The 27,101-nt window shown below is 67.6% G+C and overlaps 5 protein-coding genes across 5 annotated transcripts in view; 3 read left to right on the top strand and 2 right to left on the bottom strand.

Moving 5' to 3' along the window:
* Positions 1-3,182, top strand: part of CHLNCDRAFT_33815 (hypothetical protein) — a 3,682-nt gene extending 500 nt beyond the window's left edge. Inside the window, exons 2-14 of the mRNA XM_005851387.1 lie at positions 36-116; positions 274-341; positions 501-569; positions 721-842; positions 950-1,099; positions 1,227-1,320; positions 1,442-1,581; positions 1,733-1,891; positions 2,040-2,105; positions 2,240-2,347; positions 2,476-2,533; positions 2,653-2,738; positions 2,864-3,182. Of these exons, the coding sequence (XP_005851449.1) occupies positions 56-116; positions 274-341; positions 501-569; positions 721-842; positions 950-1,099; positions 1,227-1,320; positions 1,442-1,581; positions 1,733-1,891; positions 2,040-2,105; positions 2,240-2,347; positions 2,476-2,533; positions 2,653-2,738; positions 2,864-2,870 (1,188 nt within the window). The 5' untranslated portion in view covers positions 36-55 and the 3' untranslated portion in view covers positions 2,871-3,182. The remainder of the gene's footprint in view (positions 1-35; positions 117-273; positions 342-500; positions 570-720; positions 843-949; positions 1,100-1,226; positions 1,321-1,441; positions 1,582-1,732; positions 1,892-2,039; positions 2,106-2,239; positions 2,348-2,475; positions 2,534-2,652; positions 2,739-2,863) is intronic.
* A 9,294-nt stretch (positions 3,183-12,476) lies between these two features.
* Positions 12,477-16,010, bottom strand: CHLNCDRAFT_56705 (expressed protein). Its single transcript, XM_005851104.1, has 12 exons — positions 15,955-16,010; positions 15,606-15,716; positions 15,435-15,506; positions 15,092-15,323; positions 14,725-14,859; positions 14,479-14,574; positions 14,082-14,281; positions 13,892-13,985; positions 13,602-13,739; positions 13,308-13,411; positions 13,019-13,088; positions 12,477-12,862 (listed from the first exon to the last, which is right to left on the bottom strand). Coding segments are annotated over exons 1-12 (1,281 nt in total). The 5' UTR covers positions 15,957-16,010; the 3' UTR covers positions 12,477-12,835.
* Positions 16,011-16,525: 515 nt separating this feature from the next.
* Positions 16,526-22,486, top strand: CHLNCDRAFT_49891 (hypothetical protein; the record flags this gene model as incomplete). The annotated part of the gene is made up of 7 exons (XM_005851386.1): positions 16,526-16,831; positions 16,896-17,237; positions 17,398-17,832; positions 17,958-19,479; positions 19,634-20,976; positions 21,121-21,487; positions 22,218-22,486. 7 exons carry the CDS (start codon positions 16,526-16,528, stop codon positions 22,484-22,486), a joined length of 4,584 nt encoding a protein of 1,527 aa, XP_005851448.1.
* A 2,182-nt stretch (positions 22,487-24,668) lies between these two features.
* CHLNCDRAFT_137786 (hypothetical protein) lies at positions 24,669-25,539 on the top strand (the record flags this gene model as incomplete). Its single annotated transcript, XM_005851385.1, has 5 exons — positions 24,669-24,788; positions 24,897-24,934; positions 25,003-25,132; positions 25,287-25,340; positions 25,471-25,539. The coding sequence occupies 5 exons, from the start codon at positions 24,669-24,671 to the stop codon at positions 25,537-25,539; spliced, it is 411 nt and encodes a 136-aa protein (XP_005851447.1).
* A 470-nt stretch (positions 25,540-26,009) lies between these two features.
* Positions 26,010-27,101, bottom strand: part of CHLNCDRAFT_29505 (hypothetical protein) — a gene marked incomplete at its 3' end in the record, with an annotated part of 3,069 nt that continues 1,977 nt past the window's right edge. The window contains exons 8-10 of the mRNA XM_005851103.1: positions 26,860-27,021; positions 26,625-26,749; positions 26,010-26,355 (exon numbers count right to left, since the gene is read on the bottom strand). Coding sequence (XP_005851165.1) covers positions 26,012-26,355; positions 26,625-26,749; positions 26,860-27,021 — 631 coding nt within the window. The remainder of the gene's footprint in view (positions 26,356-26,624; positions 26,750-26,859; positions 27,022-27,101) is intronic.

The following is a 27,101-nucleotide window of genomic DNA, read 5'->3' as shown; positions in this document are numbered from 1 at the left end:
TGTTGGGGCCCCCCCCCCCCCCCCCCCCCCCCCCCCTGCAGACCAGTGCGTGGTGATGCTCAGCCAGGACTCCTTCTACCGCAACCTGAGCCAGGAGGAGCTCAAGGATGTGAAGAGTGAGTGGGGTCCGCCTCAGATCGACCGGAGGGACATGTGCAGCTAGCCACGTGCATCAAGCTAGTCCGCTGCCCACTCATCACCTTGCCTGCTTGTGCTGCCAGCCGTGTGCGGTAGGCTGACAGGGCACTTCCCCTCCTCCTCTGCCTTCTTCAGACTACAACTTCGACCACCCCTCCGCCTTTGACAAGGAGGCCATTATGAAGTGCCTGACAGAGCTCAGGGTGAGGAGGGGTGCATACGGCAGCACTGCGGCCAGGCTCTTGGGATGTCGCCTTTGTTGGATGCATCCCAACCGCTCCCCTCCCCTGTCAATTCGCAATGCTGCTGTTGCTGATTAGATTGCATTCAATGTTCTGCCATGCTCGCCATGCTCCCTGCAGGAGATGCGCGTGGTGGAGGTGCCAGTTTATGACTTCACAACACACCAGCGCAGCACCGAGACGCGGCGGGTGAACCCGCATGGCATGTGCTGCATGGGTAGCTGCTGCACTGCCTGCCTGGGCTGCTGTTGGCCTCACAGGCTCATTATGGGACGCTGGTGCCACTAGCCTACTTCAGGGCTTGATCGCAGCTGCCCTCTTCCGCCTGCCTTGCCTGCAGGTACCCCCCGCCGACGTGGTGATCATCGAGGGCATCCTGGTGCTGCACATGGAGGAGATCCGCGCCATGCTCAACATGAAGGTGTATGTGGACACAGACGACGACGTGCGCCTGGCGCGCAGGTGCGAGTGGGGCAGCTGGGGAAGTCGGGCCTCGGGAGAGGGCTAGGCCAGGGTCACGCACCCGCTGCGCTGTGGCTCAATCGTATCATTCCCGTCCTGCTGCGCAGAATCCAGCGCGACGTAGCGGTGCGGGGCCGCGACGTGGCAGGCGTGATTGAGCAGTACACAAAATTTGTGAAGCCAGCGTTTGACCAGTTTGTGGCGCCATCCCGCAAGTTTGCTGACATCATCATTCCCTGGCACCGCTGCAATGAGGCGTAAGGCTGCTGCCGGTGGCTGCGGTCTTGGCCAAGAGATGCATAGACCGGCTGGCTTGGCCATTGCTTCCATCTATGCTCCGAGCGTTGAGCCATTCCAACAATGTGACTTGCCATCCCGCCGCAGGGGCGACAATGTGGTGGCCATCGACCTGATCACCGAGCACATCCGCATGAAGCTGCAGCAGCACGATCTGCGCCGCATCTACCCAAACCTGGAGGTGGGGCGCCGCCTGTTGCGGCGTGCCCTGTCCTTCATTTTCTGGCTGCGGGCACCTTGCCTCACTCTTTGCCGTGCCGGGGCCTGCCGTTGCCCTGCCCCCTGGCTGTGCTGTGGCGCAGGTCATCCCCTCCAACTTCCAGATCCGCGGCATGCACACCATCGTGCGAGATCGGGAGACGTCCACGGCGGACTACGTCTTCTATTCCGACCGCCTGCTGCGCCTGGTGGTGGAGGCCAGCCTGGGGCACCTGCCCTTCAGGTGAAGGCCCTTCCACAGCGCACATGGCGCCGGTCTGCACATGATGGGACGGGCAGGCTGGCATGCGTTTGAGCTTGCTCTGGCCACAGGCAGGCTGGCGTGGGTGTGCACGCGCACTTGCCTGTTGAGCGGCGGTGTGCTGGTGCTGCAGGGAGAAGACCGTGGTGACGCCCACGGGGCACCAGTATGTTGGGGTGGACTTTGCCAAGAAGCTGTGCGGCGTGAGCATCATCCGCAGCGGGGAGAGCATGGAGAATGCGCTGCGGGCCTGCTGCAAGGGGATCAAGATTGGGAAGATCCTGGTGCACAGGTGCGGGAGCGGGGCGCAAGCGCAGGGCGGGTGGGGGTGGAGTGCGGCGAGGCCCTTCCCTTGTGTTTTTGCGGCGCCGGGGCCCCGGGTTGCTGTCCTGTTATGTGGCGGAGCGATCACCCCGCTCCATGCCTCCGCCTGCCCTCAGGGTGGAGGACCGGGTGATGGAGCAGGAGATCGTGTATGAGAAGCTGCCCACAGACATCGCGGAGCGGTGGGCATGCTGCATGTGCTGTGTGGTTCCGTGTGTCCTGGGCATCAACAGAGTTGCGGGCACGCGGGCAGCCCCACGGCTCAGGTAGCTGGCTGAGCGCCGGTGTGGGTGTCCTGCTGTGTGCGTGCCTGCAGGTATGTGCTGGTCATGGATCCCATTCTGGGCACTGGCGGCTCCGCAACGCGCGCCGTCAACGTGCTGCTGGAAAAGGGCGTGGAGGAGGGCAAGATCCTGTTCCTGAGGTGGGCGGGCTGTGTGTGTGTGTGGTGTGGTGGTGGTGGTGGTTGTGGTGGCGTAAGGCAGGGAGGAGCAGGCCGTACTGTGCCCTTGTTGAGCTTCGCTGATCGCTCAGTCCTGTGCTGGCCTGCAGCCTGATCGCGGCTCCCGAGGGCATCCACACGCTCTGCAGACGGTTCCCACGCATCAAGGTGGGCAGGCAGCGCTGCAGGCAGAGCTGTGGTGGTGCCTGCCTGAAACCTGTGCCACCACCACCACCACCACCACCCATGCTTTCCACCCCCTGGCTCCCCCACCACCTGTGCGCCAGGTCATCACCTCTGAGATCGACGACTACATCGACACAGACTTCAGGGTGGTGCCGGGATGCGGCAACTTTGGAGACCGCTACTTCTGGTGGGCGCTGGCTGTGGCGTGGGCCGGGGGTGCTGGCACAGGCAATTGCTACGCTTTGCAGTGTGGCTGCCTCGCATTGCCTCACGGGCCTCGTGCTGCTTGGCTGTGCCGCCGCCTGACTGCAGTGAGTGATGGGGTAGGGTGAGGCGCTAGCACTTTCTGACGAGCATCGCTGTCCCGGCCGCTGGCCCATTTCATTAGAACGAGCGTAGAGTGTGGCTTAGCACTGCTTATCTTGCCTCCTTGGCGGTGCCATGAGCGTGTCACACTGTCCTGTCCAATTCTTTCTGCACCCACCACGGTGCTCCTGGGGCCTTGTGCGACGTTTGGTGTGGCCGCACAGGCAGGCTCTTGTCGGGAAATTGTGCCGAGATTCATTGGTTGGCCCCGGTCTGTACTCTGTTTTCGAACGAATCTTGAACCACTCGTGAACCACCAACGCGGAACAGCACTGCAGGCGCGAGGTGGCGTTGGCGGGTGCGGCGCCACGCGGGCGCGTGCTGAGGCGCACCCGCACGCCGTTCTCACAGCCCGAATGCAATCTGCACCTTTACACAACGCTTTTCATCGTAGCCTGGACACTGTCTTGGCTGCCTTGTTGGCACCTCCTTGGAGACCGTGCCTTGGGAGCCCTCCGGCCCGTGTGGATTAGCCTCTAGGGTCGTGCGATCATCGCCAGGCAGCTGGCGGATCGAACCAGCGAGCATGGGCGAGGCATTCTTCTTGTCCCGAGGAGGCGCCTGGCTGCGCAGTGGAGGTGGCACAACGCCTGAGAGGAGAATGTGCAGTGGCTGAAGAGTGCAGGTGGGATGGAGAGCCTGCATTTTCGGCCCGCAAGGCCGCCGTCGCCGCCGCCGGTGCCGGGCAGCACCCGTAGCCCTCCTCCCTGTTTCGAGACGTTTTGCCTGCATTTGCTGCTTGCAGGACTGGTGACCCTGCGCCTCAGTGCCAGCCGGCAGCCTGATCTTCCTCTCAGGCCGGAGCCTCTCCTCCCACCCACTCCCATCCCTGCTGACTAGCTGACCGACCTGTGATGGCAGACGGGAGGCAGCAGCAGGACCAGCCGCCGCCGCGGCGCAGGGGCGCCTTCCCCAGCCCCCAGCCCTACCAGCCGCGGCGGCACCAACCACAGCAGGCCACGCCGGACAGGCAGCCGCCGGCACCGCAGCAGCAGCAGCGCCAGCCTGGCAGCGGCGCCTCCGCTGGGCGTGGCAGCGAGGGAGGCCGCGGCGCCAGGCACCAGCCCACTCCCGGTGCAGGCGCCAGCAGCCGCCAGTCCACGCGGCCTGCAGGCCGCCGGCTGGCAGCTGCCAGCGCCGGCGGCGCTGCGGCTGCCGCTGCGCCGGCAGCGATCGATGCGCTGGTGGTGACAGCATCCGACACCAACCTGCCTGCGGTGGGTTGCTGCTGAGCCTGCTGCTCCCCATGCATCTTGCCCCGCCACTTCAGGAGGCTGATAGGCACCCGCCATTGCCGTCCCACATGCATTGCTCCGCAGGCGTCGCGTGCCGCGGCCCTGCAGCAGCTGCACCAGCGCCTGTTTGACCCGGCAGCGCAGCGCGAGGCCCTGCAGCAGCTGCCGACGCTGTGGCCGCGCCTGCTAGCGCTGCTGTGGGGCGACCCGTCGCCTGCAGTCAGCGCGGCGGCGGCGCCGGCTGTGGGCGCCATGGGGGCCCTGGCAGCGCAGGCCGCAGCTGCTGCCGCCGCCAGCAAGGCAGGCGGTTCCGGTGCGGCACGCGCCTCGGGCGCAGCAGCTGCCGGCGGCAGCGGCAGCTCCGTCGGCGGCGTGCTGTTTGATTGGCTGCTGCCGGTGCTTCAGCGGCGGGCGACGCCCAGCGGCCGCCCGCTGGCAGCCCACCAGCAGGTGGCGGTGCTGGCAGCGCTGAGAGACTGCTTGGCCGGTGAGCTTTCCTCCCCAGCGCCTGTCAAGCTGCTCTTGAGCCCTCCTTCGCCTCGTGCCTCATTGTGTGCCTGCCGACCGCCAACTGCGACGTGCGGTGCGCTTGTTGCCGCTGCAGGCGTGGACGCCACCACCCTGGCACGCTACGCCAACGCCGTGCTTGCCGCCTGCCAGGCTCTGCTGGAGGATGAGGCCGCGCCCCCGGCAGCCTTGCCGCCGCTGCTGGCGGTGCTGCACGCTGCCGCGCGCCACCAGCACTCGCTCAAGTGAGAGTTTCTGTGTGTATGTGGGGGCGGGGGGGTCGAGCAGCGCCAACAGCAGCTGCCAGGGAATGGGAGAGGAGGGTACTGGAGCATTGCCCTTGCTCGATGTGCTTGCCCTTGTCCTCCAGCCAAAAGCCATCGCTGGCACCGCTTGTGCGCCCGTCCTTGCAGGGCTCGGTTCCGGGACCTGGTCGACCTGCTGCTGGGGTGGGCGCTGGAGCCGTCGCTGCCAGAGGCCGCCAGGTCAGCGCCGCCAAGCACCCACGCGTGCGGTACCTTTCCATATGCTGCCTGTGGTATGTGAGCCCCGTGCCGCCTGCCCCCCTCATGCCCGGCCCTGCCTCTGCCGCCTGCAGGCCTGGCCTGAGCCGCACGCTGGCAGCCTTTGGCGCCCAGTGGCGGCAGCAACCCGCCTTCACCGCCTCCCTGCTGGACAGCTTGCTGGCAGACATGCAGCGCCTTGCCGGCAAAGCCGCAGAGGAGGCGGCCGCCTCCGCGGCAGCCGCAGATGGCAGCAGTGGTGAGGCCGCCAGCGTCCCGTCAGGCAGCCTGCGGCAGCTGCTGGCGCTGGCCGCCTGTGTGCTGCCGCTGCTGGATGCCGCAGCAGCGGTCCGTCTGCCAGCCTGCCAGCAGCACCTGGAACAGCTGGTGGGAATCTGCAGGGAAGCAGTGCTGGCAGCGGCAGCGGGCATGCCGGCCGCGGCCCCAGCGTTGACAGCAGAGCTTGCGGGGCATGTGGCCAGGCTCTCGGCTCTGGCGCCCGCTGCTGCGGCAGCCGCCGCATCCGAAGCGAGCCCTCCATCAGGTGGCGGCGCCGGGGCTGAGGCGCATCAAGCAGCAGGTGGGCAGCATGTCACTGATGAGCTCATCACTGGTGGCGTGGAGCGCCTCAACATGCAGGATCCCCAGGCGGCTCTCTCCCTGGCTGCAGCAGAGTCGCAGCCCATCCACCTGAAGCTGGGCTGTGGGCCACAGCCACCGGCAGGGGCAACAGCACAGCAGGCCAACGGCTTGCAGCAGCTCTTTAGGGCAGTGGCTTCCTTCGCCACGGCGGCGGCCAGCCAAGCGTGCGTGCTGGCGCAGCCATCCGCGGTGCTGGCCCTGCTGGCAGCTGCGCGCAGCTGGGCGCACATGATGGTGCAGCAGCAGCAGCAGCCAGCTGCGCTGCTGCCAGCACCCGGCCAGCCTGGCAGGCAGAGCGATGCCGGCGCCTGGCTGCTGGGCCTGCGTGCCTACAGCAACAAGGAAGTGGTGCTTCACACGGCACAGCTGCTGGTGCTGGTGGTGCAGCACTCGCCGGCCGCCTTGGAGGTGCTACTGGCAGACACAGTGGCACAGGCAGCAGCGCTGGACGCAGCTGAAGCGCCATCCCGGCAGCCTCCCAGCAGCGCGCAGCTGCCTGCAGCAGAAGGCCCTGCCGCCTTGCTGCTCTTCAACCTGCAGCTGCTCCAGGCAGCAGCACTGCAGCTGACTGACGCTGGGCTGCTGGCGCTGTGGCGCCGTCTGCTCCCTCTGGCGCGCCCGGGCTCCGCACTTGCTGTGTCCGCCAGTCAGCGGCAGGAGGAGCAGCCGCACCGGCTGTGGCTGCAGCTGCTCGGGCTGCTGCAGGCCGCAGGGCAGCACCTGGCAGCAGGCACGGAGCATGGCACTGCGGCGACCGATGGCGTGGCTCTGGCAGCAGCTGCTGACGACGCACTGCTGCTCCTGGCAGACGTCCTCACCAGCGGCAGCGTTGCTGGGGCAGCAGCCGACCCAATCCTCCTGGCAGCGCTGCAGTGGCTGCAAGAAGCGGCAGCTTGGCCACACAATGCACACATCCAAGGCACGGCCAGCGGCAGCAGCGTCGCCGCAGCGCTGCGGGCCAGCCTGGGATGCACCGCCCTGCCGAGTGCGGCGGTGCGGGCTGCAGCGCTGTGCGCCACCCGTGCCTGGGTGTGCAGCGGCAGGGGCTGTGCGGTGCTGCTTCAAGACCCCACGCTGGCAGCCGCGCTGTTCCAGGCTGCCATCCTGCACCTCTCCGACCTCCACCCGCCATCAGCTGAGGCAGCGCAGGAGCTGCTGCTTGCGGCAGCAGCACCCCTAGCTCTGAGCGGCGCCTTGGCCACTTCCCCCAACAGCTCCAGTGGCCCTGCCGTCATGCCAGAAGCGGCGGCAGTGGCACTCCAGGCGCAACAGCTAGGCTTCAGGCCAGCCCAGCTGCAGCAGTGGCTCGTCTACCTGACGGGCAGCGACGGCCCTGTGGCTGTGCTGACCAGCGCGGGGCGACAGCAGCTGCCTTCACTGCGCCAGTGGCTGCCCCGCCTGCTGCACAGCATGCAAGCTTCAGCTGTGCCAGCTGGTGAGCGCAGCAGCGGTGCGTCCGACTCCACGTCTCGGCTGCACTGGTGAGTGTTTGGGAGCCTGCAGTCCCGTGTTGTGCTGTATCGGGCAAGTTTCTGGTCTGGCTCTTGTGTCTTGATGTACTCAGGCATGCCGACCCCTATTTTTGATCTCCTGCCAATGGCTGCCTGCAGGCATGCGCCTATCTGCCTCTCACAGGCCACATGGTGGGCAGTCCAGGAGGCGGCCAAGCAGTGCGTGGCCGCCCGCCTGCGGACGCACCACGGCGGGCCTGCACAAACACTGGCTGCCCTGGAGCAAGCACTGCAGGCAGCGATGGGTAGCCTTCGGCAGCAAGAGCAGCAGCAGCCGGGCGGCGCGGACGATGGCGCAGCGGAGCAAGTTGCGGAGGGAGGCGAGGAAGGGAACGGCAGCCGCGGCACCTCAGAGAGGCAGCAGGCGGCCGTGCTGCTGCTGCTTTTCCTGCAAGCACTGGAGCAGGGAGTCAGCGCCGCCGGCAGCGGCGGCGGCGGCCGGGCTGCGCCAGGCCAGGCGGCCACAACTTTCTTTGCGGCCAATGATAAGGTAGGCAGGCAGGCCGATCACGGCATGGTACTGGTAATGGTAATGGTACTGCACCTCTGGCGCTTAGCGAGGCGAAAGGCAGCCGAGCCAGCTTGGCGTGTAAAGGCCGCTTTTATGTATGCCCAGCTGCCCTCCTATCAATCGCAGGTGTGCCAGGCATGGTTTGCGCGGGTGCGCTTGCTGCTGCTGCGCGCGGCGGCGGCGGCACAGCTGCACGAGCTGGCAGCATACCACGCCCTCCTGCGTCTGCGCGACCTGCAGCAGCAGCTGCACAAGCTGCTGCCTGCGGAAGGCGCAGGCGCAGGCAGAGGCCCTGAGAAGGAGGCAGAGGAGGAGGAGGGAGCAGCAGGGGCGAAGGAAGATGCTGCCCTCTCGCCAGTGGCATCCCTGGTGGGCGCCGCGCAGACGCCGCTGGCTGGCCGCACGCAGCAGCGCATTTCGGAGGAGGAAAGCGCGGCGGCAGGCGCCAACCCTGCAGCCGTGCTGCTCGCTGCCACACGGGGCAGCCCAGATGCCGCCTTGCGCCGGGAGCAGCAGCTGGCAGGAGCCGCGGGTGCCGCACACAGCGGCCGAGGGCTGAGCCAGCAGCAGCTGCAGGCTGCAGCGGCCAAGGTGGCTGAGGCGGCGGCAGTGGCAGCGGCAGCCATGTGCGCCTTGGGTGATGCAGAGGCAGTTGCCGGCCTGCAGGCCTTCTGCCGGGGCGCCTTCCAGCCGCTCCTTCAGCATGTGCAGCAGGCAGCGTCAGGAGACAGCTCAGCACTTCGAGCTGGCACTGACTCAGCCGCTGGCACCGCAGCAGCAGCAGCTGCTGCGACAGCCGCCTGGGACTGGCTGGAGGCGGTGCAGCACCAGGCGGCAGGGCGGTATGAGGATGCCACAAGGCAGTACCGCCAGCTGTACACCACCTCTCAGGGAGCACCCGCTCCCAGCTTGCAATGCGTGCCAGCTGGCACTCTGACGCGCCTTGCTGCCGAGGCGTATGCAGCCGTTGGAGACGCAGCAGGGTTGCGGCAATGGCTCAAGGTGTGCTTGCCCTGCTCTGATGGGTCGCCTTATGCCTGGTCTCAACCGTCTTGACCAGTGTGTTCCCCTGCCCACATGCTGATTCCCGCCGCATCCTGCTGTGCAGACCAAACCAGGGAGCAGGCTGTCGGCAGCCGCGGCAGCCCGCTGCATGCAGCTGGCAAGCTGGGAGGAGACACCCGAGCAGCAGCAGCAGACCGGCGATGGCAGCCCGCTCCGGCAAGAGCTGCTGATGAGGCTGCAGCTGGGCAGCCTTGACCCTGCTGGCGCCATGAACACTGCACCCACCGCGGCAGCGGCCTGCCTGGCTGAGCTTGCAGGAGAGTCTTCTTCCAGACAGCTGCAGCTGCCTGCTGAGCTGCTGCTGGAAGCAGTGGCAACAGGCGAGCACGGTTTGCAGCAGCAGTTCACCGCATGGCAGCAACCAGAACCTGGCACAAGTGCAACCACCACCATGCCATCTGGTGCACACTCCCTGCAGCCCCTGCTGCTCTTGCTGGGCAGGGCAGCGCTGTCTGAGCAGCAGCGAGGCATGCTGCTGGTGGCAGCTGCCCGCGAGGCGGCCCGCGGCGGGAACGCCACATGCATGCTGCACCTGGTGGGCAGGGCAGAGGCGGGTCAGCAAGCGGGCAGCGGCCTCGCCCATGGCAAGAGCTCACCGGAAGCAGCCGTCGGCCTTTTGCTCCGCCTGCAGCATTTGCGCCTACGGCGGCTATCCGCAGCATCAGCAGATGGCGACAGTGGCAGCGCATGGCGCCTGTTGCTGGATGCCCAGGGCAGCACCATGGCCGCGGCAGTGGCCCCGGCCGCAGCGCAGCTGCTGCTGGCCATTCAGCAGCCAGAGGCAGGCATCTCCACAGCTGAAGTGGCAGCGGCAGTGCACAGCGCATGCTTGCCAGTGTTGGCCAGTAGCACGAGCGCCAGCAGTTTTGGGCTGCTGGAGCAGCAGCTTCTTCAAGGCGCGCAACAGCAGCCGGGCCTGGGAGTGGCAGTGCAATACGCCGCGCTAAAGGCAGCAGTGGCAGCAGCCCCCAACTCAGCCAGGCACTGGTGGCAGTTGGCAACTTGGATGCACCAGCTGCCTCAACAGCAGCAGCAGCAGCAGCAGCAGCAGGCAGCAGCACAAGCCACTTTCGCCAGCAGCTGCCGAGCTCTGGCCATCGCTGCTGCGAGCGGCACCTCCAGCAGCGACGGCTACGCCGCAATGCCCCTGCTGCTGCAGGTGCTACAGCTGCTCACACAGCAAGACAACTTTATCCCGCCGGCCGATGCGCTTGCTCAGTTGGCTGCCATTCCTGCGCACGCCTGGCTGCCGGTCGTGCCGCACCTCTTGTCACAGCTGGCAAATGGCACCGCTGACGACAGCCAAGGCACACCACAGCAGCAGCAGCAGCAGCAGCAGCTCTTGACGGACCTGCTGCTGCATGTGGCCGAGGCTGCACCTTGCCAGGTGCTGCTGCCCACCACAGTAGCCGCCGCTGCTCAGCCAGTGCCTGCAGCAAGCGGGAAGGCAACGTCGCTGCTGCAGCTTCCCGGAGCGCAGCTGGCGGGCCTGCTGACAGAGCTGCAGCAGCGGCACCCACTGCTGGCCGGCCAGCTGAGCGTGCTCACGGCGGAGGCTTCCAGGCTGGCGGTGCTGCCGGAGGAGCACTGGCACTCGGTGCTGCTGGAAGCCGCTGCCACGGCCGCCAAGCGGCTGCAAGGGCAGCATAAGAAGTCAGTTCCTGCGGCAGCAGGCAGCTCCACAGATGCAGCAGCAGCAGCAGGGGAGGATGGTTACCTGGCAGCCATGGCACCGGTGCTGCTGTGCCTGCAGCAGCAGCTGCGGGCCGCCGAGGCGGCCGCCCCAGAGACGCCGCACGAACAGCGCTTCCACCAGCAGCAGCTGCCCCGCCTGCGCCTGCTGGTGCAACAGCTGAGCGAGCCGCTGGCAAACTCGCCAGCAGCTGCTCCTGTAGCTGGCAAAGCTGTTGCCGCCAGCGATGCCAGCAGCGGCAGAAGCAGCAGTTCCGTCACCACCACCTCATCCAGCCAGCCGCGGCAGAAGGCGCTGGCGCTGCTGCGTGGAGCGGCCAGCGACCTGGCTGCATCGCTGCGCTCCAAACAGCTGACTTTGGCCTACGTGGCTCCCGCGCTGGCCCAGCTCACAGACACAGGCATACCCATGCCCGGCAGCAGCGCGGGCTCTGCGCCGCTGGGCGTGCACGTGCGCCCGCCTGCAGCGGGAGGCGCACCTTCTGCGGCAGCTGGCGCAGCGCCGGTGGCGGTTGCCAGTGTGGCGGGCGAGGTGGTTGTGCTTCCCACGAAGACCCGGCCCAAGCGCCTGCGCTTCCTGGGGAGTGACGGCGTGCAGCAGACGTTCTTGCTCAAGGTGACCGCAGCCACGGCCGCCCTGGGTGTCGCTTCTGCTTGGCGCAGCCTGCATGAGCGCCAAGCAGCCTGCTCCCATGCCTGTGCGAGTGGCTCCTTGTGCCTCCTGCCAGACCATGCCCTCCGTCGCTTATCCTCTGCAGGGTCGGGAGGACCTCCGGGCCGACGCTCGCCTCATGCTGCTGCTGCGCGCCTGCGGCTCCGCGCTGCAAGCCGGCGGCGGCGAGCGTGGCGGCATGCCAGCCGAGCAGTGCTTTGAGGTGGCGCCTCTGGGCAGCCGAGTGGGGTTGGTGCAGGTGGGCTTGTCCAGCCGTGCTGCTGATTCTGGGTGCTGTTGTGCAGATGCTGGGTTTGAAGACGCTCGCATGATGGGCAACGCACAGCATGCTGCAGACAGACAAAGTCCCTGGCAGCTTCCCTGAGCCAAGCAGCGTGCCCCCTGTTGCTGCCGCAGTGGGTAGAGGGCACCGTGCCTCTGTTTGAAGTCTACACCGGCTGGCAGCAGCACTGTGTGCAGCGCCAGCGCCTGCTAACAGACGCAGCAGCTGCCCAGCAGCAGCAGCAGCAGCAGCAGCAGCGGCGGCAGCAGCGCACAGTAATCGTCGCGGCAGCAGCTGCTGCCAAAGGAGCTGCGGCGCCGAAAGTGGCAGCCATTAAGGCTCGCGCCGGCAGGGTTGTTCTGCCGCTTGGACGCCCGACCACCGCGGCGGCAGGCGCATCCGTGGCGCGTCCTGCCGCACGGCAGGCGATGGCAGCACAGCAGGCACAGCAGCAGCAGCAGCTGCGGCCAATTGATCTCTTCTATGCCAAGCTGAAGGTACAAACGTGGCCGGCTGCTAGCCCTTGTTGCACTGCTGTCTAGAACTAACTCCCCGCTGACCCGCTCCGGCTCCTGCGGCCCCTGCCTGCAGGAGGCTGGCATCGATCCAGCCTCCCAGCGCGATGCATGGCCACGGACCAAGCTGGTCCGTGTGCTGGAGAGCATGCAGCAGACAGGTGCGCCCCATGCCTGCACTGTGTTTGGCGCTGCGCTGGCGCTGGCGAGCTGCCAGCTGGCGCATCTGGTCCACCTCACCTACACAGCGGCTCTGCCTTGTATCCCCACCGCCGACTGCCATGCTGCCTGCAGTGGACCGCCAGCTGCTGTGGCGCGAGTTGTGGCTGGGCGCAAGTGGCGCGGCAGAGTGGTGGAAGCGCCAGCGGCGCTTTGCGGCCTCCGCCGCTGCCATGAGTGTGGTGAGTGCCTGCTGCGCTGGCTTCACACCTGCTGCTGCTGCTGCAAAGCCAGTGTTACAGAGATGTAGAGCTCTGTACAAAGGTTGGGTCGAGTCTGAAGTTCCCGGGAAAGGCAATGCAAGAATCCCGGCGCATTGCCTGGGCACCGAGGCTTGGAAAAAACAGTTGCATCATACATGTACCTTGGTTGGCTCAGTGCAGAGGGATACTACTGCTACCAAAACAGTACACGCTTGTCAGTCCAAACAACACCTACAATGGGTGCGGTGGCGGCTCCAGAACTGGCCGACAAGCCGAGCCAGCCAGTTTTCGCTGGCGCCCAAAGCCGCCCCCCCCCTTTCGAGCGGGCCTCACTGTGTCAGGTTAGGTGGCAGGCAGAGCCAAGCGCAGTGAGCTTCACCTCAGGGGTCGTTAATCAGCTCCTCCTTCTGCGGCAGGGCAAGCGGGCAGAAGGGTGTTGTGGGCAGGTGCTGAGCTGCCCTGCGGCCAAGCAAGCTGGCCCGCTGCAAGCTGAGCCCGTGCCGCCATGCAGCTGCCCCAGGCCCAGCACCAGTGCCTCCAGGCCCAGGGTTTACTTGTCCCACCTTAAAGTATGTGGCCATCATCTGCGAGTACAGCGACTCCTGCACGCTGTTCTTGCACCGGATGTAGATGCTGCAGGGCAGGGGGTGGGGCAGGAAGTGGCGGTGAGGTGAGGAGAGGGGGTGAGGCCCAGCATGAGCGGGGCGAACATTCGGACGATTGGTGGGCAACGGAGCACTCCACTGCTCGCCCTTGCTGGCCCCTCCTTTGGCCCATCGTCAAACCCTGGCCGTCCCCCACTGCCGGTCCTCAGCCCTGCCCAGCGCACCCCCCCCTGCCGCCCTGCCACACCTGACTGGGTAGCCGGTGAAGCCGATGGCCACCTTGGCTGAGCGGCGGGAGGCGCCCAGGTCTATCCAGTTGATGGTGGGATCGGCGATGCCAATCTTCACATACTGCAGGGCGGGGCGGGGCAGGGGGCAGAGCAGGGGGAGGTCGGGGCAGTGTGAGCGCGCCATTCTGTCCGATGCGAGGCCGTAAGACAACCTGCGGCTTTGCGCCATTGTCTGCCGCTCCTTGCCTGCTGCTGTCCTCCCGCCGCCACCACCGCCACGTAGGTGGGCAGCCCCCCCCCCAGTCCCGCACCTCGTACAGCATGTTGAAGTACGAGGAACACTGCCTGCTCTTCTCGTTGTCGTAGTCGGTGCCGCACCACATGGGCATCAGCGTGTCGCCCGCCCGCACGCCCGTGCAGAAGGTCACCAGCCCGCCGCTGTCCTTGTCCTGCGGGCGCCGCGGAGTGCATGGAAGCGTCGGCGGTAGGCAGGCACATGTGTGTGTGTGTTCGGGTCATGGCAGGCTGCGCCGCCGGGAACCCTGGCGCCCGGCCGCCAATTCCCAGCCTCACCCGCGCGCCGGCGCCCACCCCCACCCACCCTGATCAGCATGACGGTCAGGTCTGGCGTGGTGAGGTGGAAGTCGTAAAACTCGGCCTCAGTCAGCACCGTGAAGCCGTTGCGCTCGCCGGTGCTGTGGGGTGCGGGGTGGTGTGTGCTTAAGCCGCGCCTCCTCCCACTTCCTGCACCAAGCACCCTACCCACTTCCTGCATCCACCACCCCACTCACTTCTTGTACAGCGGCCACAGCTCATCCACCAGCTCCTTGGAGCCGGGCGGCAGCGGCACGTGCTCGCACGTCAGCCCCTGCTTGAACTTCTTCTGCCGGTCCTTGTAGTTCCACCGCCCCTTCTTGCTCAGCACCTTCATGTAGTCCTCAACCCCCTTCATCTCCCCAACATTCAGCTTGAAGATGTCGGACAGCGGGATCTGCGGCCAGCGGGGGCGGGCGCGACTTGTGGGTGGTTTGGGGGTGCGCTGGGGTGTGTGGGCAGCAGCAGAGTTTGGTGGTGGTGGGCAGCAGCATGGGTTGGTGGTGGTGGGCGGCAGCAGGTGTCGCGGCGGACCAAGCAGCAGCCTTGCTCCTGCGGCACCGCCCTGCCCTGCCAGCAGCTGGCCGCCCCCACCTCGATCCACAGGTAGCCCTTGTCCTTGACCACCTTGCCGGGGGTGTCGATGACAGCAAAGATGGGCGCAGCCGCACGCTCAGGCTTGGACACAGACTGCAGCAGCCAAGCAGGGGAGGGTGAAAACGGGCAAGCCTTTGGGAAATAAGGAAAGTCCTGGAGAACAGAGCCTGACAGGCCGCATGGCTGCTGCCCCGCTGGAGCCTCCATCCCGGAGCCCCGCGTGGCCGCCCGCCACCCCCGCACCTCTCTGTAGTTCTCCAGCCCGCCGCTGACGTCCCCGCTGGGCTTGGCCACCACCACCACATGGTCCAGGTAGGGCAGCTGCACAAAGGGCTGCAGCGCGTAGGGCAGCTTGACGTAGCCGGCGATGGGGTACTTCTGTGGGGAGGGGCGGGGCAACAGGCAGGGGGGGCCAGCAGTGTCACCGGGGGAGCACGGCAGCGCACAATTCTGCTGCTGCCGTGGCCTCTGCTGTGTGTTCAGGCCGGGCCGGGCCCAGCTGCAACACCTGCGCTCCCGGTCTGGCCAACCTGGGGGCAGGCCCCCCGACACCTTGCGCACACGCACACAGGGCCACCACGCGCGGACGCCCCACACAGCCGCACCCCACCTGGTAGTCCACCCGGTATGTGCCGGACTCACGCTCCAGCTTGCTGGGCGGATGCTCGCCGTCGGTCCAGGCTGTGGAGGCGGAGGAGGCGCTGACGTTGCTGGTGCTCCTGGGCGCATCCACCTCCTTGGGCTGCATCGATACCGCGAGGTCTGGGTGGGACCCCTCTGGCGTGACCAGCTCCGCAGGGATGGAGGGACCCGCGCTCTTGCTGCTGCCACCCACAAGGCCCCTGCAGCGGCCGCCGCGGGGATGGCAGGCCTCAGCATGTTTCGTGGCATCGCTGGCCGTGCTGACATGCCAGTGGCATCATCATGGTAGTGCCCTAGCGTCGCCAACTCACTTGAAAAAGTTGGCCACCTGCTCGGCGCCGCCTGCCACCGCCGTGTGCACCTTGAGCGCGCCGCTGGTCACCCTGCAAGCAGTGGCGGCGCGTGTTTGCCAGTGGGACAGCCGAGCAGCAAGCCCCATTAAGCCGCCGCGCAACCGCCTAAGCCCCCGCCTGCCGGCGCACCCGACGTAAACGTCCTGGAACACCGACTGGGACAGCTCATGGCCTGTCTTGGCGTCCTTGAACGACTGCTGCGCCTTGATGTCCGCCCGCCGGAAGCTCTCCAACAGCGCCCTGCAACAGCAGGCAGAGACGGCGGTGGGCGGCAGCGGCGCCACCCAAGTCATGGGCTTGCGCTGTGGCGAGCGGCACCGCGCCGCTGCGCGAAATCTACGCTGCCCCACGCCTCCACAGCGCTCTATGGGCGTGCCGAGCCGGGAAACAGCGATCCAATGTGCATCCCGTCTGTTCGTCGGGCTGTGTTCCCCGGAGAGTGCTGTTCCCACAACCGCCTCTGCAAACGGTTTCTCACATTTTGCTGTTACCGCGACGACACCCCAATGGACGGGGTTTGGTGCGGGGTCACCGACCGACCGCCCTGCTAGAGCCTGCTGAGCGCACAAGCAGCTGCTGGCGCGCAAACAACAGCGCACGGGCAGCGGCAGCACTGGTTGGAAAATTCCAACAGGGCTATTGGGCGCCAGATGGCGCCGCCTGCCCCAGCAGGCGGCTGCTCATACTGGTATCAACGTGCCCCTCCCTATCGCTGCAGGTGGGCCACCTGCTGGGCCTGGGCGACCGCCACCTGGACAACGTGCTGCTCCACCGCGGCGCCGCCCACCTGGTGCACATTGACTTCAGCGTGGTGTTTGACAGGCACGCCGTGGCGCCCCGCTGTGGTGACGACCGCCTGAGCCTGCTCTGATCTCGGGGAACCTCTACACAGCTCATTGCTGCCTTATCGCCTGGCTTTTGATCTGCAGGGGCCTGCAGCTCAAGGTACCTGAGGTGGTGCCGTTCCGCCTCACCCAGACGCTGGTGGCGGCGCTGGGCATCACAGGTGGGAGCCAGGAGCAGTGCTGGGAAGCCAGCGAGCGTGCGGCATGCACGAGCAGACTGCGGATCTCTGGCCCCACGTCTCATTTGCGCCTCTTTCACGTGTCGGCCCGCGCTTCCCCGCCCGTGCAGGCACGGAGGGGGCGTTTCGGTTGGGGTGCGAGCATGCGCTGGGCGCGCTGCGTGCCAACGAGGCGTCGCTGTGCGCGCTGCTGGAGGCAGCGCTGCTGGACCCGGCCGTAGACTGGGACTCGGAGGCGGCGGCCAAAGCGGGCAGCAAGGCAAGTAGTGGAGCAGGCTGGGGTGCCGTGCAGCAGCAGCAGGAGGCGTGGAAGCAGGCATCCTCTGCTCCTGTCCATTTCCATCAATGTATCCAGCAGTTGCCCCAATCCCCTTCCCTCCCTCCCTCCTGTGCAGGCCTTTGGCCAGGCGGTGGCGCTGCAGCTGTTTACACTGCGCCAGACGGGCAGCGCTGATGCGCTGGCATCCGCAGCGCGCGGAGCGGGCGACAGCCTGGCGGCCGCCACAACCGCACTGGACGCTTACGTGCGCCAATTCCTGGCAGTAGCTGGCACTGCGGCCGCTGCTGCGGAGTCACATGCCGTGCTGCAGCGCTGCCAGGCCACCCTGGGCAGTGCCGCAGCGCAGGAGCAGCAGCTGGCGGCACAGGCGGAGGAGGGACGGGCGGCGGCGGCAGCAGTGCTGGCCGAGGCACAGCCTGTGGCGGGCCAGGTGCTGGCGAGCCTCCAGGAGTGCCAGGTGCGCGCTTTTGCTCTTGCGAGAGCTGGGCAGGGGTGCCAGCAGGCTTGATTAATTGGAGCGGTGGGAGGCAGCCCGGGTGCCTTCCCTACACCGCTGAGCTGCTGTCCGCCTGCTTGCCTTCCTGCCTGCCGTGGCGCCCTCCTCCCTTCACTTTCAGGCCTGGCAGCAGCGGCACGACGCGCTGCTGCCCCTGCTTCTCAACAACCCTCCAGCAGCGCTGCTGGCGGGCCCCGCAATTATGGACCCCGTGGCAGCGGCAGCCGCTTCGGGCGCCCCACTCCTGCTGGTCACCTCTCCAGCCGGCGCTGGCACTGGCGACGGCAGCGGCAGCATCGTGCACACCGCACTGGGCATGCTGCCCGGGCATGCGCCGCTGTCGGCGGGCCTGCTGCTGCAGGCAGCCAAGCTGGATGCACAGGGCCAGCAGCTGCTGCAGGAGCGGTCGGCGGCGGCGCTGCACTTGGCGGCGGCGCTGCAGCAGTATGCCGCCGCCGTGGCCTGCCTGCTGGGCGGCGCCCACTACAGCAACAGCAGCCAGCATGCCCACTGGCTGGCCGCATTCCAAGCCGCCCTGGAGCTGCCTGCGCCCCAGGTGGGTGCCCCGCTTTGCCGCCACCTGCGCTGGCTCACCGCACACTCCCTGGCTCCACACCTGCGCCTGCCTGCTCGCCGGCCTCAACCTCCTCCCCTTGATCTCTCTGCCCCCGCCTCGTGCAGGGCTTCCAACGTGCTGCTGAGCTGGCGCCACGCCGTCCCGACCCAGCCGTAGTGCTTGCCAGCTGGCGGCCGCTGGCCGCTTCGGCGGCTGCGGCTGCCGGGCTGGCAGAGCAGCTGGGTGGCACCGCGGCGGCGCTGCGGCTGGAGCGAGTGGACGTCGCCCTGTCAGCATCAGATGCGCTGCAGCGAATGCGAGATGTTGCTGAGGGCTGCTGGGCTGCAGCCGCCAAGCCCACCGCCGCCTCAGGCGCAGGCCAGCAGGGCGAGCAGGGTGCAATGGCGCTGGCGGCTGCGTTTGCTGCCTTGAGCGAGGCGCAGGCGGCGGCGGTGCAGCAGCTGGCGGCCGATCATCACCAGCAGCTGGTTCAGGAGGAGCAGGAGGATGTGGCGGCAGAGCCTTTTCCTGAGGAGGAGGCGGGGGCGCTGCTGGCAGCTGTGGAGCGGCTGGTCCTGGGTTACGCCAGTACCGCGGTGGCGCTGCGGGACACCACTTCTGAGGAGTTTTTCCTGGCGCCAGATGGCGGCAACCTGCTGGCCTGGCTGTCGGCGGCGGTGCAGGCAGTTGACAGGCTCAGCACTGGGAGCGCGGAGCTGCAGCTGCTGCTGCCGCCGCTGCTGGCCCTACTGTGCACACCTGCGACAGCAGCACAGGTGTCGGACGCCGTGGCCGCAGCTGCCGAGCAGCTAGAGGAGGAGGAGGAGGGGGAGGCTCAGGAGGAGGAGGAAACAGGGACAGCTACAGCAGGAGCGGCTGGAGGGAAGGAGGAGCAGGAACAGGGGCAGGAGCAGCTGCGTGTACCATCCCGCATGTGGCAGGAGGAGCGGGCAGCGGCCGCTATGCAGCCGCTGCTGGCGGCAGCGGGGCAGCACGCCGCGTTTGCTGGGCTGCTGCAAGGCCTGCAGCAGGTGCAGGCCGCGGCCCAGCTGCTGACGGCCGGAGAGGAGCGGCGTCCGCTGGCGCAGCAGCAGCTGGCGCTGGCTGGCGCGGTGGTGAGCACGTGGCAGGAGCTAGAAGACGCAATGGAGGAGGCAGCGGCAGCAGAGAGCAGCACGGAAGAAGTGGTGGCAGCGGCGGGCACCGGCGACGGCGCTCCCTGGCAGCAATGCAGCGCCGTTCTGGGGGAAGCGGTGGCCGCGGAAGTGGCACATCGCTTGCTGCCCCCCCTGGCAGCAGCCCTGGGCAGCACGTCTGCGACGCTGCGCGCTGCTGCTCCCAGCCTAGCACGGCGCTCTGGGCTGGTGTCACCAGAGCCTGCCCCGCTGCCCATCCTGCCTGGCTCCAGCCCGGCCCATGCGCCGCCGGCGCCACAGCCTGCTGGCGCAGACCTGGTACCATTCACCGACTTTGATGACGGCGAGCTGCCTGGCGCGGGCATGCTGCTGGGCGGACTGCTGACGGAAGAGCTGGAGCCAGCGGGTCGGGGCGGCGGCGGCCTCCAGCTGGCGGCACGCCAGCCTGGCGGGGCAGCCGAGGCTGCCCTGGTTCCGTTTTTGGATTTTGATGAGGACCTGGCGGGCGCAGGTGGGCTGCAAGCTTTCATCTTGTTTTCAGCATTGCATTTGCCAACAGCACACACCGGCCACGCCTGGACTGGTGTGTTCCCTGGGCCTCGAGCGCGGCGGCGCACCCTCCATGTTCGCTGCTTTCCCATTTCACCCACCAACCTGCCCTGCAGATGATCTGCTTGAGGAGCTGGAGCCGGCAGCTGGGGCGGAGTTTGAGTCCTTGGAGGGCGGCGGCGGCCTGAGCCAGCTGTCAGAAGAAGAGGTGGGCGAGGGAGAGGGAGGCAGCAGCATCGGCGGGGCAGGCGGCGCCCAACAGCTTGCGGCGCTGCTGGCGGCGGCAGCTGATGCCACCGGCGCTCTGGCTGCCATGGATGCGGCTCAGTATGTGAGCGGGCTGGCGCTGCAGCAGTGCCGTCGCGTGCGGCAGCAGCACTGCGCTGAGCTGGCGGCTTTCCAATGGGTGAACGAGCACCTGCTGCCGCCGGAGGCAGCCGCCGCCACCGCTGGCCTGGTGGCAGCTGTGGAGCTCAGCGCGGCTGCGGCGGGCGCGGCGGGCGCAGCGCTGCCGCCCCTGCACCCCGCGGTGGCGTCCTGGGCGCTGCGCGGCAGCCGGCGCCAGCTGCTGGAGCAGCTGCAGGCTGGGTCGGGGACCCTCCTCAGCCTGCAGGCTCCCTTGCAGCAGTGGGAGGCCGCCATGGCGGCGGCACAGCAGCAGGTGGCGGGTGAGGTGGCAGCGACTGCGCCGTATGCGGCAGCCCAGCTGCAGCACCACCTGCACCAGCAGCAGCACTGGCTGGCGGCGGCTGCAGGCCACGCCGCGTACCTTCTGGAGGCCAGCCAGGCAGTACTGCAATTCGAGGCGGCTCGTACCGCCGACACCCAGGACGGCGCCCACGTGGGGCCAGGCCAGCTGCAGCCCGCCGCCGACCGCTATCAGGTTGAGCAGCGGGAGGGGTGGCGCCGCTACGCCACCCTGGTGCGGCACATGCAGCAGCTGCACGGCAACTACGCGGCGGCCGAGCGGCGCCTGGCGATGGCCGCCTCCGAGCTTGAGCAGCTGCGCCAGCGGCGTGCAGAGGCCACCTCAATCATGCAGTCAGCAGAGGCAGCGGGCAGCAGCGCTGCGGCCGCCTTTGCCGCCGCCGCCCTGCCCCTCGTCCACGCCACGCAGCAGCTGCCGACTGCGGTGGGGCAGGTGCTGCCGCTGTTGGCAGGCTGTGCCGACTGGGAGGGCCGGCTGCGCCTGGCTCAGCACTGGGTGGGCGAGCTGGCAGACGTCGGCGCCGCCGCCGTGCCCGCCGCAGCCGCAGCAGCAGACGAGGCCGCCGAGCGGCTGGCGGCGGCGGCCGGCTGCCTGCGGGAGCTGCCCGCCGCCGTGGCGGCGCTGCAGGCCGCGCTGCTGCCTGTGCGCAACAAGCTGCTGGCGGGCGGCAGGGGCGAGGCGGCCGCCAAGCAGCAGGCGGCGCAGGTGGTGGATGCGCTGAGCGCCGCGGTGGCCCAGCTGCAGCCGCAGGTGCGCGGGTTGCTGTATGGTGGGCGTGGTACACAGGCAGTACACCACAGTGCCTGGACCGGTGGCCTCCCGTTTCCACTCCAGCTGCCCCATGCCGAAGTGCTGAGATGTTCTGCTGGCTCCGCCTGGACGCTCCCTTTGCAGCTGGACCAAGCGGCGCAAGTGCAGCGCTGGCTGGCGGCGCTGCCGACCAGCCTGCAGGCACTTGCAGCCCAGGCCGCCCAGCAGGCGGAGGCCCTGCAGGAGCAGCACGGCTTCAGCCTGCACGGCCTGGAGCAACTGCTGCAGGGGCAGGCAGCAGGCACGCCGCCGGCCTCTGCCCCCTCGCCCGCCGCAGCGCGTGGCACCTTGACGGGGGGCTTGATGCTGGTGCCGGCGGCCCCCAGCCGGCGGCATGGGCTCAAGCAGGAGGAGCAGCGGCAGTATGCAGCAACACTGCTGCAGCGATTCAGGGCCAAGCTGCTGGGCCAGCGAGTGGCGGACAAGGCAAGCGCAGGCGGCAGCGGCAACGGTGCCACAGCCGTGCCGGCGGCGGTGCGGGAGCTGATTGCCGCGGCCACAGCCCCCGCCAACCTGGCCAGAATGTATGAGGGATGGATGCCCTGGGTGTGATGTTTGGCAGGTCTGTAAAACCCACTCCTTCTGAGAAACCTCCTGCAGCGATGCATGGAGGACGTTGGATACAACGTTGAAATCTCCTCATGCAGACTGGAAAAACTCCGCTTGGTCACAGGAATCGAAGAACTTTATGGAATCAGAACTTCATGAAGATGGCCACGTTGATGCCGCCCCGCGGTCTCCGTGGCGGCCATTTCAGCATGCTTGAAATCGGGCGCGACGCCCACGCTGCGTTGGCTGTCGTGTCCTGATGGCGTCCAGGAGCGGCGGCGACGGCGGTGAGCACGCCGCCCACCCCCGGGGACAGCGGCGCATGCCACCGACCGAGGGAGCAGCCTGGCTGCCGCCTGCCCGCCCGATTGAGGGTGGCTGCCCCATGGCGAGGCAATCGATTTACCCCCCATTTCCTCCCCAGTACCGCAGAACTGTGCTTTGTAAGACACGCGAGGAGGCCCTTCTTCAGATTTGTTTAGGTACTCTTCGTCTTTTCGCGGTGCCACGGCTGTGACAAGCCGAACTTTGCACACAACCTCGACACCATAGCCACAATCACCCAAGTCATGTTGGTCCGCCCGTCCCCCTTCCTCGCCAGGCCTCGCTCTCGCTCGCTGCCGTGCCCGCAGCACGTAAGGCGTGGCGCCCCAGGCTGGTGGCCGTCGCTGCAGCGGCCCCTGGCAGTGCCGGCGGCGGCGAGGCGCACGAGCGGCGCCCCGACCAGAGCCCTGCGAGCGTAAGTAAGGTCGTGTGTGGCTCCTGCAACGTGTACGCTGTGACTGCGCGCCTGCTGGCCTGCCCAAGCTGCTGCATGCTTCAGCATAACTCTGCGTGGCGGTTCCGCTGTCATTCCGTACTCGCCTGCCCGCCTACCCATTCCTTGCCGTCCACCTCTTGACATGCAGGGCATGCAGCGCCAATGGTGGGATTGGTTGTTTGAGCAAAGCTCCAAACCAGAGGCCTACCTGCAAACCAAGATCCAAACCAAGCTCCAGCACAAAGCAGGAAATGCTTCAGTTTCGGATTCGCCACGAGATCGACATGATGAAGGTCAAGCAACAGCGGGAGGAGCTCAAGCAACAGCGCAGCCAGATCGACGGTAGGAGGTTCGACCAATGGGATGAGGATGACGAACGAGAACTGGAGGAGCTTCGTAGGAGATTCAAAGAAAGTAGGAGGGGGCTGGAGGAGCAGTCACGCCAGGGCAAAGGCGCCAGCGGCGCGCGTGGCAAGCCTTCCAAACCGGCGGCGCCGCTGCCGCCGCCGCTCCCCAGCGGGCCCTGGCCTCCCGCGCCCCAGGCACCAGCGCCTGGGCCCGCTCACACGCGGGCTGCCGCAGCCGAGGCTTCTGCCGCTGCTGCCGTGGCCTGGGCCGCTGCTGCTGCGGGGCATGAGGCGGCCGCCGAAGCGGCCACGGAACACGCTACGGCCCAGCCGGCTGTGCACCAGGCTAATGCTGCAGCAGAGTGGGCTCGCGCCGCGGCTGCCTGGCGTGCTGCGCACGACGCCCTGGACGCGGCATTGCAGGCCGACCCAGAGGCAGAGGTTGTTCAGCAGGCGGCGGCAGCGGTGGAGGCGTCTCGCTGCTTCAAGCGCCAGCGCCGCGGGCTGCAGGGCTGATGCCCTTTTGCATGCCCGCACCTTTTGAATGCATGCCGAAATCCCTACCTGGCAGCCGACCGCTGTTCCCTGCCCTTGTCCTGCTAGATTGGTTGGCGGTTCACTCCAGAATAGGTTGTTAATTTGTATAACCATCTGCATTTTGCATGGCATGCTGTTGCACTTTACATGTTGAGATTCTGCATGTAACTCCCCCTTGGTGAGCAGCGGGATGGGCCCCTTCGCCTCCCTGGGGTCATCCCTTCCCGTACAAGAAGACGCATGCAAGGGTGGCCACTTCATGCTCACCGCTCATCTCACATGCTTGACTCATCACACACCACGTAGCCTGCCTAGGCAGGGAGCCACAAGGCACACAGCTGTGGCAGTGTGAAAGAGCTGATGTGGCAGTGTGAAAGAGCTGTGGCAGTGTGACACGAGGTACTGCACAGCATGCGAACGCTCAAAGGCAGGGAGTAGCCCAGCCAAAAGCCGGCACCCAGCTGAGCTGGGACGAGCCACCACCAGCGCCACATGCATCAGCTATGCCCCATGCAACGCAAATCGCTGCGGTCACCCGGGCGCCTGTCCTCCCCGCTCCTGCCAGTGCCCTGCTCCTGCTTCGGCTCGCAACTGGTGCTGGGCCGCAGCTGCACTCGCTCCTGGCTGTCCCGGCACTGCACCCGCTGCACGCCGCCGCTCAGCAAATTCATGGTCAAGAGCCGGTGCGGCCGTTCAGGGGCGGCTCTTCCCTGCCACCAGCCGTGCCCGCACCGTGCCGGCGCTCAGGGGCGAGCTATAGCCGCCTTTGCTCTTGCACCGCGCCGCCTCCTCCTCGCTCTTGCCGCTGCTAAAGCTGTCGTTGCTGCTGCTGCTGCTGCTGCTGCTGCTGCTGCTGCTGCTGCTGCTGCTGCTGGTATCCGAGACGGCGTTGGAGGAAGTGGGTCTGTCGCTGCCGGCGGCGGCAGCGGCGGACGACTGCAGGTGCTGTACGGCCAGCACCTGCGGCAGGTTCTGCAGCACCTCACACATGCTGTCGGTGAGGCCTCGCCACCGCGAGGATGCCCGCCTGGTGGGCGGCTGGGCCGCGGGGTGGAAGCCGCTGCTGGAGCTGCCTGCGGGGCTGGTGCTGCCGCGCATGGAGCAGGCGCTGGAGTGGGCCAACTCCCTGCTGGATGCCACCCTGGTGAAGCTGTCCCACGAGCCAGAGGCAGGTCGGGGGCTGCGGGTGGTGGGCGGGGCGGCCCCCACGGCGGCGGCGGCTCGTGATGGCGGCCTGCCTGGCCCACAATTTGCAGCCTGCCTGGCCAGATTCGGCACGCTGGAGACTCCCTGCCACCTGATGTGCCGACGGGCTTGGCTGGCAGGCACGGAGGATGCATGCAGCCTGGAAACAAGAGCGGCGGCGCCAGCTGGCGCGCTGAGGCGCCAGTTTCCCCAGCCATGAGTCGCTCTGCACGACTCCGCGCACACTCTTCACGATGCTGCAGAACGCTCTGCGTGCCAGCCGCCCGCTGCTGGTGCCCCAATTGCGGGGCGCCAAGCAGAGCCAGACCAGGCTCTATGGGTTCGGCTCGCACGTGGCGGACAATGACCCAGAGGTGCGCAGGGGCTCTTCCAGGGCTCTCTAGGGATTGTCCAAGGCGCGCTGCTGCAGCATGCTGGTGTCCGACGCTCAGAGTGGCCTGAGCTGTCCTCCCACTGCGCAGACGCTGGAGAAGGAGAAGCAGAAGCAGCTCAAGGGCACGTGGGCAGCACTGGCTCTTCCTGCCGCCTGCCGCCAGCCGCATCCATCGCCTGACACCCCGCCCTCAGCCGCCCGGGCACTCACTGCCACCCTCTCCAGCTGGCCGCAGGGAAGACCGTGTCGCACATCAAGCAGGTGCCGGGGTGGAACGAGCATCTGGCGTCAGACTCCGAGGCGGTGGTGAAGGCGGAGCGCGAAGTGAGCCCCTGCGGAAGGGCGGCACCAGCTTGCTTGGCCAGCCAGCGCTGGCAGCCGGCGCCGCAATCCTCGCTGTGCGTCGCCCGAGCACGGCTGCCGATGCCCAGATTCGACGGACGCTGGCCTGTCTGCTCCCCCTGCTCTGCTGTTGCAGTGTCCCGACTGCCCCATCGACGAGATGCAGCGGCAGACTGTGGACACTCTGAAGGTGGGTTGCTTGCTGGGCGGGGCAAGATGGAGCGCGTCAGCGCAGCCGCCTTTGTGCCGGGCCAGCAAGCAGCCTCAGTGGGCGCGCCACCTTGCCAGCTGCACTGCCCACCGTGTGCCGCGCTGTGCAGGAGGAGGAGGAGGAGGATGCATCTACACAGGACGTCGAGCCCAAGTCTGGGGCGATGGGCGGAGCCTGAGGCAGGGAGGCAGGCACAGGCGCCAAAGGCACCGAGCTAGCTGGCAAAGCCGGTCGCCAGCTGCCAGAGGGCTAGGAGCGGAGCAGCCTGGGATCGACGCAATCCTCCCAGGGCTGTTCAGCAAGAGGCGCGGCTGCCAGCAGGTGGCATGCACCGAAGCATGCACCGGCGCTCGTGAATTGCCTGCTCATACTCTCGCTTTGTCTCAATCAACAGGCCACTCCGCTCTTCCCCTGTTCTGGTGGTTGCTCGCGTTCTTGCACACCTTGCATTTCGCATGGCTGGATGTCGCTTGCTGATTACATGCGTGTTGTTGTGACTCCCATTACTGTGCCTTCTCAGCTTCCAGCTGGCCGTCACCGGCGGGGTCAACCTTAGTGGCGCTGCCGCTGGCTGGATTCTCTGCCGCCGCCGGGCCACCATCCGCTTGCTGGTCCGGGAGCCCCTCCGCTTCACCTGCTGCTTCTGGCGCGGCCGCTTCGGTGCGAAGCGCAGCAGCCTGCTCCTCCTGCTCTTGCTGCTGCTCGCCCTGCTGCGGCTGTGGCTGCGACTGCTGCTTGAGCCCATCCTCGTAGCGCTGCTGCTTGGCGGGGCGGCCGTGCCGCGGCTTGGGCCCCCAGTTGGCCTCTGCAGCCGGCGCCAGGCAGGCGAGGGGTGTGAGCAGCGGCGCACCGCAGCCAACAAAGAAAGCGCCGCGTGACAAACCTGGGTTGGGCAGGAACCGCGCCACCCCTTTCTGTTTGGCCTTGCTGACCGCCTGCTGCGCCCGCGAGAAGTCTGCCTTCACCTCGGGCTCCTTGGCCAGGATCTTTTCGGCTGCGAGGGCGAGGCGAGGCGGCCGCCGCAGGGATGGGTGAGGGGCGTGGTGGCAGCTCGTTCGAGGAGGGGCCCAGCACGCAAGCGGGGAGAGGGGCGCAGCGCAGCCAGGCACCGCCCCGATCCGAGGGCGAGCAGCTGGCATAGCCTTGCAGGCCTGCAGGTGCTGCAGGCGCCGCCACCGCCACCGCCAACGGACCAGACCCCCCCCCACCACCACCACCACCACCACCACACCCACACACGCACACACACGCGCACACACACACCTGCGGAGCCAGGCGCCGGCGTCTTCACCGGGTGCTCCCCGACCCAGCAGCGCATGATGTCCCACACCACGCTCCAGGGCGCATCCGTCTTGATGCCCAGCGGGTTGGCGTGCGTGCCAGACACCCTGCGGCAGGCGGGCGGGCGCGAGGGGGAGCCTCATGGGCGGTGGGCGCCGGCCCGGCTGCCTGCCCCTGCTCCATTATGCTCCTTCCACATCGCAGCCCCCCACCCCACCTGTACCCGGCGTTGACCAGTGCGGAGCGGAAGGCCTCTGAGCGTGGCGGCGAGGTGCGCAGCGTCTTGCAGATGTCGTGCAGGTTGAGGTAGAGCGGCTGGTCGCCCAGCTCCTCGCCCACGGTCGTCAGCAGGCTGTGCAGCTTGTCAAACGCGGGCAGGCTGCGGCAGCGGGGGGGGGGGGGGGGGGGGGGGGGGGGGGGGGAAAAAAAAAGGGGGGGGGGGGGGGGGGGGGGGGGGTT

The sequence above is a fragment of the Chlorella variabilis genome, assembly GCF_000147415.1.
Source record: "Chlorella variabilis unplaced genomic scaffold CHLNCscaffold_2, whole genome shotgun sequence".
Taxonomy (NCBI): Eukaryota; Viridiplantae; Chlorophyta; class Trebouxiophyceae; order Chlorellales; family Chlorellaceae; genus Chlorella; species Chlorella variabilis.
The sequence above is the reverse complement of the archived record's forward strand: the minus strand, read 5'-3'. Positions and strand labels throughout refer to the sequence as shown.